The sequence below is a fragment of the Pleurodeles waltl genome, chromosome 4_2, assembly GCF_031143425.1.
Source record: "Pleurodeles waltl isolate 20211129_DDA chromosome 4_2, aPleWal1.hap1.20221129, whole genome shotgun sequence".
In the NCBI taxonomy this organism is placed as follows: Eukaryota; Metazoa; Chordata; class Amphibia; order Caudata; family Salamandridae; genus Pleurodeles; species Pleurodeles waltl.
The window spans coordinates 80,941,680-80,960,649 of NC_090443.1; the positions used below are offsets into that span (position 1 = coordinate 80,941,680).

Below are 18,970 nucleotides of genomic sequence, written 5' to 3' on the forward strand. Positions count from 1 at the left end.
ACTTCCAGTGTTCTTCCCACAGCCAGATTCCGTAGCTGAGAGGGCACTCCATACTTTAGATGTCAAAAGAGCATTAATGTATTACATTGACAGAACAAAGAGCATCAGGAAAACTAAACAGCTATTTATTGCATTCCAAAAACCTCATGCAGGAAACCCAATATCAAAACAAGGTATAGCCAGATGGATAGTTAAATGCATCCAAATCTGCTACCTTAAAGCTAAACGACAACTGCCCATTACACCAAGGGCACACTCAACCAGAAAGAAAGGTGCTACCATGGCCTTTCTAGGAAACATCCCAATGCAAGAAATATGTAAGGCAGCCACATGGTCTACGCCTCACACATTCACCAAGCACTACTGTGTAGACGTGTTATCTGCACAACAAGCCACAGTAGGTCAAGCCGTATTAAGAACATTGTTTCAGACTACTACCACTCCTACAGGCTGAGCCACCGCTTTGGGGAGATAACTGCTTACTAGTCTATGCAAAACATGCGTATCTACAGCGACAGATGCCATTGAACTGAAAATGTCACTTACCCAGTGTACATCTGTTCGTGGCATCAGTCGCTGTAGATTCGCATGTGCCCACCCGCCTCCCCGGGAGCCTGTAGCAGTTCGGAAGGTACCTTCAACTATTTGTATATATATTATTTTAACCTTAAATAGGTACATACTTAGTCACTCCATTGCATGGCCACTATTACTACAATACAACTCCTACCTCACCCTCTGCGGGGAAAAACAATCGAAGATGGAGTTGACGCCCATGCGCAATGGAGACAAAAGGAGGAGTCACTCGGTCCCGTGACTCGAAAGACTTCTTCGAAGAAAAACAACTTGTAACACTCCGACCCAACACCAGATGGCGAGCTATGCAAAACATGCGAATCTACAGCGACTGATGACACGAACAGATGTACACTGGGTAAGTGACATTTTCATTCAGGAGGGTGGGACTTGCTACCTGCACCGCCTTGGGTGTTGGACTCTTCCTTTGCAGGTCCTCCACGTCCAGAATCTGTCCCTGGGTTCCACCAGCCTGGTCCACTGGTCGTGAGAGCAGCTGGACAATCCAAGGCTTCCACAGTCTTCAGAGAGAGTCCTTTCTCCCCTCTGCATCTGGGTCCCTGGTGTATATACACCTGCCTTCCGGGTATCCTGGGGAAGGGGCACTCTCCATCCTCTTGACTGCTGGTTTCCTCGGGGTCCCCTGGGAATGGTCCTGAATTCCACAAACTCCAACCACTATCCTCTGTGTTAGTCTGTGGGACAACTCATTGGGTAACTGACTTACTCCTGGTTGCGGGTCACCTACTGCACTACACCTACCTTGGCTGAAGTTCCTCTTTCAGGTTCCACTTTTTTAGTATGTGCTTTGGCACTCCCCTAGGGCCCTGTATATGGCCAAGTTTTTTTTTTTGTTGCTGGTTATTGTATGTGTATATTGTATGTAATATCTCCAAAGGAAGATATACCATAGTCAGTTTGGTAGCAGTGCTGTAATAAAGTAGCCTTTATTTATGCAACACTTGTATGGCTCTTTCTGGTAAGTTACGGTCTGACTACTGTGGTACTGCTAGTGCTTTACATTCGTCCTTGATAACCTTTAGCTGCTCACCTCAGCTACCCCTAGAGAGCTTCTGCTCTCTGGACACCTACTCACTATCACTAAGGGTTGCCTGGACTGAGTATAGGGTTCCACACCACAAGTGTACACCATAAAATGAGCCAGCCTCCTAAACCCAGCACAGGGGCTACTGTGAACAGGACAACTGCCCGCCACCATAGCCCCTCTCCAAATGACCCATTGTTCCTAATGGAAATCCTGACCCTTGAGAGCTTGATTATCCAGGGCTCCACATCCCCGGGCACATTACCTTCCGCACCGCCGGATGGGGAATGTAAGAGGCTGGATCAGCTTGGGAAGATGTTCCAGCTGGCACTGCGGTCTGCGAACACCACTTTCCTTTTGGCCTGTTACACCCATACTTTGAGAAACAGTTGTGCAGGTGCTGCCACCGGTCCTGGAGGAGGCCTGGGCCATTCTCCTTTAAGCTGTTGCTGAGAGGAGGGATGCAGCAAAGTTCACAATACACTGTGGGCTAAATATGATGGGCTCAATAGGCAGATCGGTTGCATCATCGGTGACATTGAGGTGCCATGCCTGGTTGATAACGTCTGGCTTTTTGGGGGATGTCCAATCCACTGTCATGGACTTGCCCTTTGATGGCACCCGTCTTTTCAGAGGCAAAGCAGATATGGCACTCAAGCACTTTAAGAAGTCCCAGGCTACGGCCAGGTCCTTAGGCCTTGCAGCTGCCCTTCCCCCGTTCAGTCTGCTTTTCTCCCCTTTCGTGGCTTAAGAAGGGGTGCCCAACCACGTCTGTTTCCCTCCAGGCATAGTGCACCACATGCTGCCCAGCCTCTGCTTGGCCAGGGACGTGGGATCCAATGTTCTCGTGGATCAGAGAGCCAGCGTTCCAGCCAGTCCACCCCCTCAGCAAACCTCTCTAGCTTTCTAGCTGATGCTTACCCACCAGGGACCAGTCATAGTCTGGATTTGCTATAATCTTCCCTGCTGGCAGTCCACGTCAGATAGGTGGGTTTTGCAAATAGTCCTAAGGGGCTATTCCTTCTCCTTTGAGACTACCCCTCCATCCATGCCACCATCCTACAATCGAATGACAGAAGATCACTTGGCACTTCTCCTCAAGGAGATTATGGCTCTCTTGGCCAAGGGAACCATAGATAAGGGTCCCTGTGCCAGAACTAGGTCATGGTTGTTACTCACGCTTCTTTCTGGTGCCCAAAAAGGACAAGGGCATCCATCCTATTCTATACATTTGTCTCTCAGTCTCTTCGTCAGGAAGGAGAAATTCAAAATGCTCACCATGGCTCAGGTTTCATCTGCCCTAGACCCAGGAGACTGAACTTCAGGGCGTCTATTTCCATATTCCCATCCTGCCTGCCCACAGATGTTACTTGCGATTTATAGTAAGCCACAAGCATTTTCAGTTCACTCTGCTTCCCTATGACCTTTCCTGCGCCCCTGGAGGTGGTCGCAGCTCATCTGCACAGATCAGGATTTTCAGTCTTCCCCTACCTTGATGACTGACTATTTAAGGTGGACTTGACTCAGGCTTTCGTCTCCCACCTCCAGACTACGACAGACCATCTGCATTCGCTGGGGTTCACTATAAACGAGCCAAAATCACACTTGAGTCCTCAGATGCTCCCTTTCATCTGAGCTTTTCTGGACGCAGTGTAGTTTCGGACTTATGCTCAAAGGTGGCGAGACCAGGATATTCATGCTATTATACTGATGTTTCATACTGTATCCTGGATCTCAGTGAGAATGACTGAGTGCATCCTGCCGGTGTCGCATGTCAGATGGCATGTGTGGGGCTCGGTCGACCCAGCATCAGGGGAATCTCTCCGACGTAGGCCAGATCTTGGTGGGATCTGCACAAGATCTGCAGTACTGGGTTTTGAACTGCAGTTGGGTCAGAGGCAGATCCCTCTCCCTTCCCCAACATCTGACAGTAGTGACAGATGTATCACTCCTGGAATGGGGCAGACACAGAGGCATCTAGTCTCCCGTAAAGTCCGGACTCCATGTGAATCTTTTGGAGTTCCAGATGATCAGACTGGCATTCAAAGCATTCCTTCTCTCTCTCAAAGGGAAAGTAGTGCAGGTGTTCATCAACAACACCACCGCCATGTGGTACTGCAACAAACAGGATGGGTGGGGTCATGGACCCTTTGTCAGGAGGCTCTGCGCCTTGGCTGAAACATCAGGGCATTTCCCTTGAAGTTCAACTTCTGGTGGGCTTTCTGAACCCCAGATTGGACAACTCATCTGACAATGCCTGGTCGATCAAAAATGAATTCTCCATCCGGAGGTGGAGTAAGGTCTCTTTCAGCAGTGTGGAGAACCTTGGGTAGATCTGTTTGCCTTTGCAGAGAATGCACAATGTCAGCAGTTTTGCACTTTGGAGTTTCCAAGGAAGCACTCGCTCGGTGATGCTTTTCATCTCGGGTGGAGCTCAGACCACCTGTATGCCTTTCCGCCCATACCACCTCTGACCAGAGTTGTGAAGAAGATCAAGAATGACCGGGCCCAAGTAATCCTTGTGGCTCCGGACCGGGCACAAAGAGTCTGGTATCCCTAGCTATTGAGCATGGCCATCGATCCTCCGATCAGACTGCACCTTCGGGAGGATTTTCATTCACAGCAGCAGAGGAGGTTTCTCCACCTGAACCTGTCCAGTCTCCAACTGTTTGGGTGGAGATTGAGCTTCAGCAGTTGACTGCTTTTTACCATCCGCTCAAACTCTGTACCTTTATCTTGGCAGCCAGGTGTTCATCCACCAAAACAGTATACGCCTGTCCATGACAAAAATTTGTGGCACGATGCAGAGGCTAGTCTGTTGACCTCTTCTGTCCCCCTTTCTGAGCTCCTGTTTATACTTTCTTTGGCCAGGCAGGGCTTTGCTTTAGGCACCCTCAAAGGTTATTTGTCTGCTATCTCTGCATTTCAGAGATACCCTTACCAACCCTCTTTGTTTAAATCTCCTATTGTCAGGAGATTCCACATAATGAAAAAAGGGCAGGCAGTGTAGAAGAGAACCATATGTAGTTGGGTCGTTCTTTGCAGGAAGAAATCCCCCCCTGAGGGGTTGTGCGCTCACTCCACGAGAGCAACAGCTGCCCCCAATGCATTAGCACTCAGAGTTCCAGTCCCGGACATCTGTCAGTAAGCAACATAGGCTTCTCTGCACAGGTTCACTAAACACTACTGCCTGGACAGTTGGGTCCGAAGGGATGGGTACTGTGCCCATTCGGTCCTGCAGGACTTCTTAGTATGATCTTGGTTTGCAGACCCACCTCCGGGGATGGCATTGCTTGGGTATCTATTCTAAGGTAAGGAATCTGCAACTAGAAGTTTCTATCTGATCAACAAGTTACCTACCTTTGGTAATGCCTTATCTGGTAGAAACATATTCTCGTTGCAGATTCCTTACTGACCCACCAATCCTCCCCGCTCTACGAACTGATTTCTAAGGTCAGGGACGTCCCTTTTAGGACCCTTGTTTTGACGCAGCAGTGGTCAGTGTTCTTCGTGGCTCTGTGCTTCTGGCGTGGAAAGTCATGAAAAGAAACGGACATCAGCGCGCCGGGGTAGTGACTTTACAGGTCCCGCAACGTCATATCTGGCATGCACAATGATGGCAGATGCGGGGCTGACAGACACCACATGATGTCACGCAGGGGTACTGCTTGAGAAAAATTTCTCGATCCAAACTGACGCCTGGGGAAATTAGGAGGTAAGGAATCTGCAACTAAAATATGTTTCTACTAGATGAGGCGTTGCCGAAGGTAAGTTAGTTGTTCATTAAATCCCACACCTGAGGTGTTTGCTTTGTTGTGGGGATAAAAACATTCAGTTCACTGCCCTGCCTCACCCCTTCTTGGACATTTAAGGTGACTGTGATGGCCGCTGTTCATCTTCGCAGGTCTGGAGCGCATGCATTCCTGTATCTCGACAGCTTGCTGTTAAAGGCAGGTTTGTCACAGCCTTTCTCAGACCACCTGGGGAAGACCATCTCACTCCTGTCTTCCCTTGAGTTCTCTATCAACAAGCCATAATATCATCTTTTGCCAGTGCAGAGGATTTCCTTTATAGGGTATATTCTATATACGGTGGTGGTAAAATATTTATTGCCCCTGCAGCCCATCCTGGACATTCAGGATTTGACCATGATGTTTCAGGCTCAATCCTTTGTTACAGCCGAGAGGGTTCTGAGGCTTCTTGGCTTCGTGTATTCTGCTGGCATATCTTGTCTGTTGGTACATATGGGCTCTGCAGTGAAACCTCCACCTCCAATGGGCTCCTCATTGGGGGTGCCCCTCGTAAAACATCCATATGTCAGACAATGTGCTGTGGGAACTTCACTGGTGGATGAAGAATTTCAGTTTGCTTGAGACAGGCTGTTCTTCCTCTCCCATCCAGAACTCGCAGTGCTAACTCATGCTCTGGCTTTAGGCTGGGGAATTAAGATGGTGATGAATCTGCGGTTAGGTAGCGTATCCTCAAACTGCTTCGTAATGTAAGTAACTTATTTATATATGTATCTCTTAAGACATTCTGTTACATACAATGTGCTTCCCAGAGATGGCATCAGAGCATGAGTTGTTGGTACTCTGAATTTGGGGATAAAGTTGTTTGTGATAGGAGGAAACACACTGACTTACAAAGTAACTTTCCCCAGTTTGCTTTGAAATCTTTCTATGAAGTATTGTCAATCTACAACATGCAGGACCCATCAATGTGAAAAACCTCGAATTGCAAATGAAAGTGTTGTTTTTAAATTCTTTACTGTCTGCTCTTGATCACAAATTCTGCATTTCTCATACATGCCACCTCTAATGATACCTTCCAGCGGAAATAGTCATCATTATGTGAAATTTAATTAGCTTTCTGCAGTGCTCCTCTAATGTTAATTGTAAGCTGTCTTCTCGCATGCTAAAACAATCCATAACGTGATTAGACTTCTTAAGAATGTAAGGTCTGAAATCTTTCTTTTCCTCTGTGTTTGGTTGAAATCTTCCAGGGTAGTTTACGCTCAAAGCCTCTCATAAATTAGTGCTTGTGATGGCACAGAAGTTAAATATGGAAAATGAACCAGGTGTCTCTAACCGAAGTTAGTGCAGAACCTGTTTTTGACCTTGATCGTTTTGAAATACTGCATTGTGATGGCACACATTTGGAAAAACGGCCATTGTTTTTGCTTCACAAAGTTACTCGGTTTGCTTTTTGTGCTTTTAACTGACACATTTTTGTAGCTTCTCTGTGTTTCCATTTCCAAAGGCAGACCCTCTCTGACCAGATCATTTTCCCTCTATATAATTTTGTCTAGACCGCATAGTGAACTCCTGTGGCTGAGATACAGCCTGGAATGTGCGGACCCGGATTCTTGGGATCAAAAATTACATTCCAGTGCTATAGTTAAGCCTGATGCTTTGAGTACCGGAATTATACATTTAAAGCTCCAAAATTGTAAGCCACAGGGCTGATGTGGGGTAACACATAAAGTGACCCTGCTCCTCCAGTGTCTATCTAGTCACTCTAAATCCTCATCCACAGACACTCTTTATGGTGCTAGATGTCAGTTATATCCGCGTTTGCAATCAATATCCATGATACCTAGTCCAGTGCCTGACTCTAGACGGATTGCTAGGCCTGCTATCTGGCTATGTAAGTGGCCACAGGAATTGCCCATCTGTGATAGTTCAGGTTATTTACTACATAGGTGCTGATGTCTGAGGATCCAGTTTTCAGTGCAGCAGAGATCACTGAGTTAACTACAAAGCCTTCAAACAAGCATCTTTTAACACATTCTTTATTGTATGTTTTGTGACACGCCCCATTTTCAAATATTTACTGCCACAGGATTGAACCTGACTTAGATGTTTCACATGGAGCCGGCATACATATTTTCACATGCTCTATTCCTCCTCGTCCTAAAATCCCACCACCTTCTTTCCACCAGTTTTAATAATACACCCATTGTTAATGTTATGGAATAATGGACAAGGAGTTCTATCCTTGTGGGCTTGAAGGTAATGAAGTATGACTTGCTGCCAGTCTCTTGATTTTTAAAGTCTGGTCTAGTCTGGCCATGTTGCCACTTTTTGAAGGTGGCTTGCAGTTTATGGGCTAGTGTCAGAGCAGGCTGTGCTGCCATCTCCTACCTATGAACCTCCAGGTCCCATTTTATTTGTAACCTCCTGCAATTTGGGGCCGGTGTTATCATTTTTACCAGGGCTGATTTTGTTTCCATTCCATCACTGCTTGAGGGTGTTATAGTATAAAAAGAAATATGAAATGCATGGTGCCTTTCTTAACTTAACCTATATTGACTCCAAGGGTATGCATTGGCTCTTAGGAAAATCTGACCCACTTGACACCCCAGCTAAATCTAAGGTCAAGGGATTACCTTGAAAGCAGCAGCATCTCTTCACTTTCTTGCTCACTGCCTTGGAGACAGTTCTCAAAAGATGTTGCTATGACCAGATCAAAGAAAGGTTTACACATCACATTATAATACACTGTAGAAGATGCCATCTGAATGCATTTGTTTTCTAAAAAGTGCTACCTCACATTTGTCCCTCTGTTTGAATTTCCCTGGCCAGTTATTCTATTTAATGGCAACAATGTTTATATCTTGTAGTACCATAGCTCATGTGTTTGCCTATATTTCACATTACTGTAAAGTGCATACTTTTCTTTCAAGTGAATCTCTGAACATTGTTATCTTTAATGCACTTGTTCTTTACTGTTTAAACGCTCAACACAATCTTTGTATTTAATACAGTAATCCCTAACTGACATGAACTCTTTTTAGTTTTGTGAGTTGCAAGAAGAATTTACTTTTGAAGGGGACTTACAAATCTTACAACACTGATGCTTGTACCACTTTGCCGCTTTAAGTATGTATTTAGTTGATCTTCATGAACTAGTATGTCAGAGTGGGTTGATTGCCCAGACAGCCATATACCAAAAACATGCAGGAGCGTTTTAAAATGGATTGGGAAAAGAAAAAAGTGAGAGGATTCAATGTGGGATGATGGATTATAGTTACATTGTCAACTTTCTGTTACACCCTTGGAGTGGCTCTGCTCCCTCAAGTGTAATCTGCCATCTAAATGCCTATGAGTGTGCACTTTTATCCATTGAATGTGAGAAAATACCTTACCCTTCTGTGTACATACTCTTCTCCCTGACTGTGAATATACCCCCACCTTCTAGAGCATGCTGTCCCAGATTATAAACAACATGATTTTCTCTTTTCAGCTCTCACCAGTTTTGAGGTGGTCATCCAGTATGGGCTGGCCACGCCAGAGGGGCTCGCTGTGGACTGGATTGCAGGGAACATTTACTGGGTGGAAAGTAACCTGGATCAGATTGAGGTGGCCAAGTTGGATGGTACAATGCGAACAACACTGCTGGCTGGTGACATTGAGCACCCCAGAGCCATCGCTCTGGATCCACGAGACGGGTTCGTATAGACTCCTCTCATTGTCTCCTTTGCTTGGAAGGGGAAGTCATCACCATGGTTTTCCATAGTTTGCTCACAGGCTAAGGTGAAACACAGTTACCGATCAACAGCTCCACAGGTTTTTGGATGAGACATGAATCATTGAATTTTGTTCATTTAGATAGTCCTGTAGGTGATGTGTGTGATGGTTTGTGTGCCTAGTAAGATTCATGAATGCTTTCACTGGAAGTCCACCTATTAGACATTTGATATTAAGACACACATCCTACATACACATCCCTCCCATACACACAGACTCCCCCCGCTCCCATAGGCCATGAATGTTGCGGCTGTGAAATTAAAAATTGCAAAACACATGGATACAAAATAATAGTAAAGCAAAGAGGACTGTGCAGAACATTGGCAATCAGTTAAGGCAGTAAATATCTCCATGGATGAACAATGTAGACTGGGTGTAGCTTGGTCTGATCCAATTGTGTTTGATGCATGTTTCGTATCCCACAGGTAGGCTTCATAGAGTGATCTAAGGAGGGCTGTTATCAATCCAATCCCATGTGATAGTTGGTAGATTAGGTAGACTTTCACAGGAAACTTCTTAGAATTTTAGACTCAATATATCCATAAGGACCATGTTGTGGTTACTCAGATTCTTTACAGAGCTTGATTGGTCAGGTTCCAAAGTTGCGCTTCATATTGTTGGCCAGATCCAGTGGGTTGAGTGCTTGGGGATATTTGGTAGATCTCATGTGAACTTTGTAAACTGTGTCAGATTAAAGCAATTTTTTGTAGATGTTTTAACGTAAACTGGAGGCTTGGAAGCTATGTTCACATCTAATGGGGAGGAAAGTCAGCAGACAACAGTAGACTGGCATACCAGTAACTGCTCCCATTGGCCTCCCGAGTGCTGACTGTGGGGCAGTTTGCGCCCAAAGTAGGTCACCTGGTGGTAGCAAAATGTGCAGGCATCTGATTCACAAATGTCTGGTCACAACTGAAATTTTCAAGTGGCTTGAGCCCTCCTAGGACATGGGACAGCCCCTGGTTCAGTGCTGGAAAAAGGTTACTTTGACATCCTTTAAATTGGGCATCGAGGGTAGCAGCAGGAAGGAAATGGAGCCACGAAAGCTGGAGTCATGAGTGGAGTCTGGCAGTCAATTTACACATTTAATTTTAAAATCTCTGACCGTAAAAAATTGGTAACAGTGACACGTGATAGTAAATCTGTTCTAGTTTAACGGTTCACAGATATACTGCATTTGTAAAACATCTTATGAGCCACAGCATCTGCTGTAGACATTCTTTGTGTATCTGGAAATTTCCATGATGTACTACCAGTAGAATAACTAGGATGGCTAATGCTTCTGCTGGAGAAATCTGTGTGCAGTCTATCCACAGGTTTAACTCGTCATAAAATAGCATTGATGGGTAGTGTGACTGCTGCAAAGCACAGTGTGTCACATGCAGGCCACAAAGATGTATTTTGTGTAGCCAGCTCAGTGGGTTACTGCTTTTGCTGCAGAAATCTTTGTATTACCTGCCAGTCACACATTATAATCCTAGCAGTATAGCTCAGAGAGTTATGATCTGGCATCAAGGAGCTGAATGCAAACTCCAAGGCATACGTTTAGAACCTGAACTATTTTTTTCGCAGTTGTTCTTTATTCTAAAGTTTAAAATGCTATAGAAATAGTTATTGGTATAATCACTTGTATAAACCGGTATATCTGACGTTCTTATAATGCATGCTAATCTCGTACATGCAGTTTGAAAAACTCAAAAATCATCCTCCAGTTTATCTTTTAGCATAAGTATTTGTGAAGTGGCTAGTTAAATGCCTTTGTTTCCTCGTTGACATTAGCCTTATGGTTTTGAAGCTGAACCAAGTCGCCTCCTAGAATGAGTCTCAACCTGGGTGTGGCTTGGTAGGCTTGGGCTGTCCAAATTACTGTTTGAAGCATAGATCAGATATCACATTTGATCTTCATAAACACATAAATTCTAATGAGTGATTGGCATGATCAGTCCAATTCTTTTCCATGTGAGGACTGGTAGTTTAGGGTTTTTAAGTAAGGAATTTGTGTTGGGTTCAACTGAAAGTATGAGCCCTCCCTCACCTCCAGCAAGTTGCTTCTCAGGACGCAAGTAGACCGAATGCTGAAACAGTTTACTTTGTTCTAATGTTTGCAAATTGTACTGAGCTAGCCTGTATCTTGGATCCTGCCACGTAATAGCTGCCTGATCCTGGATCCAGATTTATGCCCCGCATTTCCAACACTGTTCTGGTTTCCAACATCAACCAGGTCTTCATCCCTTTAGAAGTGTGAGTGCTAAAGAAATGGATTAAATGGTTTAACAATCTCGACAACCACTCTCAGTGAATAGGTCCTTACTCTAAAGCCTAGTATGGAGTGGAAAAACAGTGTGTCCCTCCATACCTGGAAGATGATGGATGTTGGCTAGGACAAAGACAGGGATAGTGCGCAGCAGGCCAAGTTGGTTCAGGCTCACCTGCACTCCTGCACTCCTGAAGTATCTCTTGCAGGACCTCAATCATGTTGTAAATCAAATGCCTTTAGGTTTGGGTCTTACCTTCTGGGCTCTTAGCCACACATAGCTTACTCCCTGCAGATGACCTCCATGTAGGTTTCAGTCTCTTGGGACTCCTTGTCCTCCAGGTCAGGGACCTGTTAGGACCACGCCAGCAGTACATCCTCCTCACCTGACAGGGCAGATAACTGCATTAAAATCACCCCCTTAGCAAGGGTCGTTCCCACTATGGAGAAGTGCCAGCTGCAGTACTATGTTCCTGGTGTACCACTCCTCTGTGCCTGTGCAGCAGATGTATTGGATGCTGTATCCATTTATGGATCTTTGGCGCACGTGCAAGCTGACAGCCTGGAGTCTGTGCTGCAGCTCTGCATTCACTGATCCCTCGATTGTGAAGGTTCAGGAAAGTGATTATTGTATATTTTTGATCTTCAAGAGTCCATTCTGAGCGAGTTAAAAGGCATGAAATGCATCTTTACTGCTGGGTGATGGAGCAAAACGTTCCAAAATAGTAAATAAGGGTGAACCTATCATGCCTCAGCGGTCACCACTACATATTGGTGCTACTACTTTTTGTTGGTCTTGATGGTGACCCTCATACAAGTAATTTAGTAGGGTCAAAACGTTGACAAAGAACTCCGTGGACTATTTTCAAATATGTTGTGTTAACATTATGCCCTGACAGAGTGATGTTAATGAAGCTTGCATCCATAACAGCCACAAGCCTTGTATACAAGTTTTGTACAATAGCACATGTGCAGTTTAGTTTACTTATCTCAATTTCACTTCGCCATTTTTTCCTTTGAAGCACCTTATTGTGAGACAATGTGTTTCCAGAAATGATCTTTAACTTGACGTCTTCTAGTAAATTAGGTAAATCTGACTGGAATCTTCCCTAAAGCAATCTGTTGATGTTTTTTTTTAACAAGTAGCCCTCTCCCCTCCCCCCAGGAGTCCATTATTTTGCTTTGATTGTGCAGCAGGGTAGGCTTTGGGAGAAAGTAAGGGGACAGTCAGGGTTGTGGAATTAATAAAAAAAATCATGACCCCAGTCAATAAAAGGTGAAAGAACCACACTGACTGCCAAGTGTGATCGTCCACAAAAGCAGGAAGAGCAGCCTTGAAGTGGTCAGAGAAATGTGCTTTCTCAGGAAGACAATGCAGTCGCCAATGGTGGGGGCCTTCAGAGAATCTGGGGGCAAGACGTACTGCGTTATATGACCAGAATTCTGGGCGGTCATCGCAGATCACTTGGAGGAGGCACATGTGACATAGGATCGGTTTGGGCCTCACGTAAGTCGGACAACCTGAACAAGACAGCGGAATTAGATGAATTGAGCACCGTGGGATGGAATGTAGTACTTCATTGTTGTCATTTTGGGGGAAGCTGCCAATGAAGTAGGGTGACACTCTTAATTTTGGTATCATAATACCGCCTGTCTGTCTCCTTTCTAGAATCCTTTTCTGGACAGACTGGGATGCCAGCATGCCTCGCATAGAGGCTGCATCCATGAGTGGTGAGGGACGTCGCACCATTCACAAGGAGACTGGATCAGGCGGATGGCCCAATGGCCTAACTGTAGACTATTTGGAACGGAGAATTCTCTGGATCGATGCGAGGTAAGATTTATGTAATGCTAGTTTCCTTTGATGTGGTCAAAACCCAAAGCCTTAAACATAGTAAAGAGGCAGATAGAAATAAAACTTGAACGCAGATTTCGAAGATGCAGGTCCTATAAAATGATCTAAACAATGTTGACCAGTTTTATTATCAATAAACCGTTATTGTTATGCTAATTGGCAGAGGACTGGGAAACATAGAGAAGTTGCTGGCCTGTAATATTTTGATCAGAGTATTATGAGGTGACACAATTTACATACTTTAGAATGGCTTTGCATCTACATCCTTAAAGAGTAGAAGGCCTCTGCCTATCTGTGTCCTAATATTTTAAAAAGTAACTGACATTTTGTTAAACTTCTTCATATAACATGAAATGCCTGGCTCAGCATATTCTTCAGTAATTTGAGAAGTGCCTAACTTAGCTTATATTTTAGTGAGTTAGATCCTGACCTATTACTGGACTTAGATTTCCCCAATGGGTTTCCTGCCTGTCCTTGTTTATCCATATGTGTTAGATGTCTGGCTTGTTTTGTAGCCTTTTAGAGATATGAGAAGGGACAGCTTTGTATGTTTTGCTCTCCTGTGTTGCAAAGGAGAAAATCTGAAAAAATGCTATAATCCCTTTTGTTCCCCTTCCCACATACTTTTCTAATTGTAGGTCAGATGCCATCTATTCGGCATTGTATGACGGCACAGGACACATTGAAGTACTCCGAGGGCATGAATACCTGTCCCACCCTTTTGCTGTCACACTTTACGGCGGTGAGGTGTATTGGACTGACTGGAGGACGAACACTCTGGCCAAAGCCAATAAGTGGACAGGCAATAAAGTGACAGTGGTGCAGCGCACCAACACTCAACCCTTCGACCTACAAGTGTACCATCCGTCCAGGCAGCCGTCGGGTAAGGCGCTTGTTCCAAGCTCATTCATTTTCACTCATCCAAAGGTCATATATGTGCTTACACATGTTCACTGTGTGCAATTTGAAGTTGTTCTCTTATTGTTTGTGCATTTTCGGTTGTTAATGTTCCCAGTGTTTCATGGCTCACAGTTGTCCTCTTTGTGATGCTCGTGTATGTCACCTGTGAGATTAACAGCTCACTGGATTATTTTGCGGGCTTATTGTTTTTGTGTGACTTCTTTGTGTGCTTCATGCCCTTCTTTTGTTCTCACTTTGGTGAAATGTGTTTTAACTGTGTGTGGTTAGGGGCTTACATCTGTCCATGCACTATGTGTTTTAGACACGCATGTTTTTTTTCACTTTGTATGTATCAAGGCCGGGTGTCTGTCTACTTTAAGCAAATCAGTCTTGGCTGTGTGTATTTTCTCTTTCTGCTTTTCTTAGATCTTCTTTGCGTTTCATCAGTCTGTGGTTTGAGTTGAATATATTTCTCAGTTGGAGTGCTTCATCATAATTCAGCATTAAGTAGGTTAGACAAACCTCGTTTGTACAGCAGACAGACACTTGAGTCACCTTGTACTATTCCTGAAATCCTCTGTGTATTGTTTGTCTCTGTCTCCTTTGCACCCCCCTTATTAACCATCTTCATTATGTTTTGGTATAATTAGCTCCGAACCCATGTGAAGGAAATGGAGGTCGAGGGCCCTGCAGCCACCTTTGCCTCATCAACTACAACCAGAAGTACTCATGCGCCTGTCCGCACCTCATGAAGCTGGCACCGGATAAGAAAACTTGCCTGGGTGCGTGCCACACCATCTTCTCCCCTCTTCATTACATTGATGTTGATAAGACCCCAGTTAGATAGTGACTTGGAATTTGGAAAGTCACAGTGAGTGGTTCCCTGTAAGGGCTAAGTACCTCCAGTGAAAATTTCAGATTGGTAGCTTTGTAAACATTGGGTCCCTCATAATGACAGCAGCGGTCTTTTGCCAAGACCGCCATGCATAATGCTGCCACTATACCGCCAGTGCTGGCGGTACAGTGACCGCAGTATTGTCACCCACGGATTTCCGCTCATTTACAGACGGAAATCCGACACAGTCGGCCTGACCGGCGGGCGAGAGGCTGTTCCAGCACCGCCACGCCCCAAGAACTCTGCCTGCTGTATTACGATACATAATACGGCAGAGTGTACCCTGCACAGCAGATACCCATCCCCTCCCGGACGACCACCTCACCCAGACAGGTAGGTGGACCGACTGAAAGGGGGGGTGGATTGGGAGGGTTTGTGTGTGTGTGTGGGGAGATGCATGGAGGGGGTGGGGGTGTGTATGAATACGGAGGGGGAGTGTGCGTATGATTGCGGAGGGGGGTGCGTATGTCAGTGTGAGAGCAATAGGGTTGTGGTGGGGGTGTCTGCAAGTGTGTGGTCGGGTGGGGGGTGTATGCACATATGTTGACGGAAGGGGGTTGTGTGCATGTGTGGTTCGTGTATGTGTAGTGATATGGGTGTGCATGAGTGTGTGTATGTATGTGTGCCTGGAAGGTGTGTGTGTCTGCTTGTATGCGGAGGGAGGGGGCTGTGTCGGGGTGCAAGTGAGTAGGTTTGTGTATTGTGATGCATGCGAGTGGAGGTGCATGTGTGGAAGTCTGCAAGTGAGTGAGGGTGTCAGTATGGATGCGTGCGGTTGGGAGAGGGTGTTCATATGGAAGTGTGCGGATGAGGTGAGGTTCATATGTAAGTGTGCAGATGAGGGGGGTGTGCAAGTGTGTGGATGGGGATATGTGTGTGTGTGTGTGTGTGTGAATGTGTGCGTGAAGGAAGTCTGGGGTGCATGTATGCGGAGGGGGGGGTGTATGTCAGTGTGAGGGTGGGTGGGGGGTTAGTATGGAAGTATGCGGTTGGGGGGGTGTTTGGAAGTGTGTGGACCTGTGGGGTGTGTATGCCGGCGACAGGAATGGGGATTCCTGTTGCCAGGTGCTTTACCGCCAGGGTTTTCGTGGCGGGGTGACCGCTGCGAAAAGCCTAACAGTTCTCTGCCTCCTAATACGGCCGACAGCCTTAGGCCTGCCGCCGGTCTGGAGAAGCTCCCCGCTGGCCGCGGCGGTCCGACTGCCAAACCCCACAACTCGTAATTTGCTGGTGTTTACTGCCGGGTCTGCGCAGTTAGACCGCCACTGCAAGTTTGGCGGTCTCATGACCGCCAAACTCACAATGAGGGCCTGAGTCTCTTAAATATCCAGAATCAATTGAATACCTTAGAATTTGTGCAGGATTCGCTAAACTTCTTTTAATATACAAAATTTATTTACATGAAGAAACGTATATCTAGAAGAGGTAACTTTACCTGATCTATATTTGGTTTTATTAGATATACTCATTCAGCACAATTAGTCAAGCATTACATTTGACTGACCACTGTTTTTCAAATCTTTTTAAATAAAAGCTAAGGTAAAACAGGGACTTCACACAGGCTTTATACAAACACACTCTGTCTCTCTGGTGCTCACTGTCTTTCCCTCTATCCCTCTCTCTGTCACTATTTTCCTCTCTTTATCTTCCTTTCTCTCCCTCACCCACTCTGTATCAACCAGTCTTAAACATAAGCTGACCGTCTTGTCATCAAGGAGGAGCTTGGTATTATCAGTAATTATCAGTTAAGGTTTTAGACATTAGACAGTCTGAACAGCTATCATGTTAGTGTCATACTAGCATTCACTTTTAACATTGTTATCTAGATTTTAAGAACTTCCTGCTATATGCCAGGCAGATGGAGATACGTGGAGTGGACATCCATAACCCCTATTACAACTACATCATCTCCTTCACCGTCCCAGACATTGACAATGTCACAGTGGTGGACTATGATGCGCAGGAGCAGCGCATCTACTGGTCGGATGTCCGCACACAGGCCATTAAGAGAGCGTTTATCAATGGCACCATGGTGGAAAGTGTGGTGTCAGCAGGTATGGATCACTCCTTTCTCCGATTAGACTTTCCTTGCTCTCTGTAACCGGCTTTCTTTTGTGTTATTGATTGTAGCTCTAATAAACACTGTACGTTTTAATAGATCCATGTGCTTCCTTGCTTCTTGTGGCTGAAAGACAACTGTAGCCTGCCTCTTTATGTAAGCTGTGTGTACACCCAGACATTGCTTCTTTTATTGTGATCACTCTTTGTTAAATATTTTTCTTATGAATACTTCTACCTGCAGATTCTATACTTTTTGAATGTTCAAGGCATCAAACTGTACCCCGACAGTTTTCCATAGCTCTCCAAGCCATTAGGAAGCTCTACTTCCACTTCAGTGCCTGAAACAATGCCACTGTGACGTCACTGGAGCCATAAAGGGCTCCCACCAGCACCTTTATATCAGTTCACTTTTTTCAGTGCCATCGATGTGAATCCAAAGCTTAAAGCTCTCCTAAGGGAATTTTTTTACAAAACATTTTCATCTTGAAAAAACGTAAGTTAATATTACAATGCAGCACAGGGAATGTCACCGCCCCTTCCCCAAATATTCAGGCATCAAACACTTTGGGGAAAAATGTCCGTTGCAGATCCACACATCTCTTTCTGGCACCTGGGGTTGGATCACAACGACAAGTCTTGCGACTCTCGCAGAAACATGCACTTCAAGGCAACAAAGAAGCGTGAATCCAAACTGTTCTTGGCCCGGGCCAGTGATGGCCATCGAGCTAAGAGAAAGATAAGACCTTGGACGAGGTCTCTGGAGCCACTGCCTACGTCGTCTCAGAGAGAAACGAGAATTAGCAACGCCATGACTTTGAGCAGCAGCACTCTTCTTAGTTGCCAAGACACTCTCTCTTTCTCTCTCTCTTCAGGACTCTTCGTTGGAGGCGAAGCTTGTGGACCTTCTATAGGAAGCTGACTTTCTATGTGGTGCACTAAAAAGAAGTACACTGTGCAGAGAGTGTAGTCGATCCCCAATTTGTTTTACAGAGACAAACGTTGATAGGACTAATGCTCTATTTTGTGGTGGTGTGGGTGAGCAGGTAGGCTTATCAGAGGGTGCTGCTAAGCATTTGTTGTACTCAGACGCAATAAATGAGACACGCACTCAAAGAATAAATCTGAGACCAATTTAGGAAAATATTTTTGTTTATATATTCCTTAAATCCAAGAACTTTGTTACAAGGTAAGTACGTTTTCAAGCATAAATACTTTATCATTTAACAAATCGACATTTAGTGCAATTTCGGAGTTCTTCATTGTTAACCTCTCGAGGAAAACAGTGTTCAGCAAACACATTTTTAACAACAACTTACAAGGCCAATCTCAGAGAGGTAAGGTAAGACCTGGGCACTAAACAGAACCACAACAACAGGTCACTCCGGGCAGCATCGGGGCGGCCTGGTGCAGGGGTTCAGCAAGGTGTCGGGTGCCCAGTGGTTTTCTATGGGAAATTGGTTCTCATGATGACAGGCTTTGGCTTTGGCTAGGAAGCCAGTTTGGGACAATAAATAGGTTGTAAACTTGGGGTGCTTGGGGACGTAGGTACACCTATGGTCCTTTTCTCCAGGGGCGATGGATGCAGGGGTGTCCTTAAGCTTCAGGGTTTCACCGTCCGGTAGCAGTCGGGGTCAGTGGGTCCAGGGTGTTGAGGCTGCAGGCGTCGTTGGGGAGTCCAGCAAGTGTGAAACCAGGGTGTATTCAAGCTCGGGGGAGCCAGGTGACGTTGTTGACACCAGTGACTCACCTTAGCATGGGTTGTAGGCGACTGGTGTAGTGGTTGCTGGAGGTGTTAGGTTTTCTCTCACCACAAGGTAACAGAAGATGGGCCCTGCGTGCAGAGGCTGCAGGCAAC

At 45.5% G+C, this 18,970-nt stretch overlaps 1 protein-coding gene across 2 annotated transcripts in view; it reads left to right on the forward strand.

Moving 5' to 3' along the window:
• The window catches only part of LRP1 (LDL receptor related protein 1), a 1,410,884-nt gene that overhangs the window by 454,018 nt on the left and 937,896 nt on the right, over positions 1 to 18,970 (forward strand). For both annotated transcript variants that reach the window (XM_069230782.1, XM_069230783.1), the window contains exons 25-29: positions 8,867 to 9,071; positions 13,074 to 13,238; positions 13,898 to 14,142; positions 14,810 to 14,941; positions 16,881 to 17,108. In XM_069230782.1, the coding sequence (XP_069086883.1) occupies positions 8,867 to 9,071; positions 13,074 to 13,238; positions 13,898 to 14,142; positions 14,810 to 14,941; positions 16,881 to 17,108 (975 nt within the window). The remainder of the gene's footprint in view (positions 1 to 8,866; positions 9,072 to 13,073; positions 13,239 to 13,897; positions 14,143 to 14,809; positions 14,942 to 16,880; positions 17,109 to 18,970) is intronic.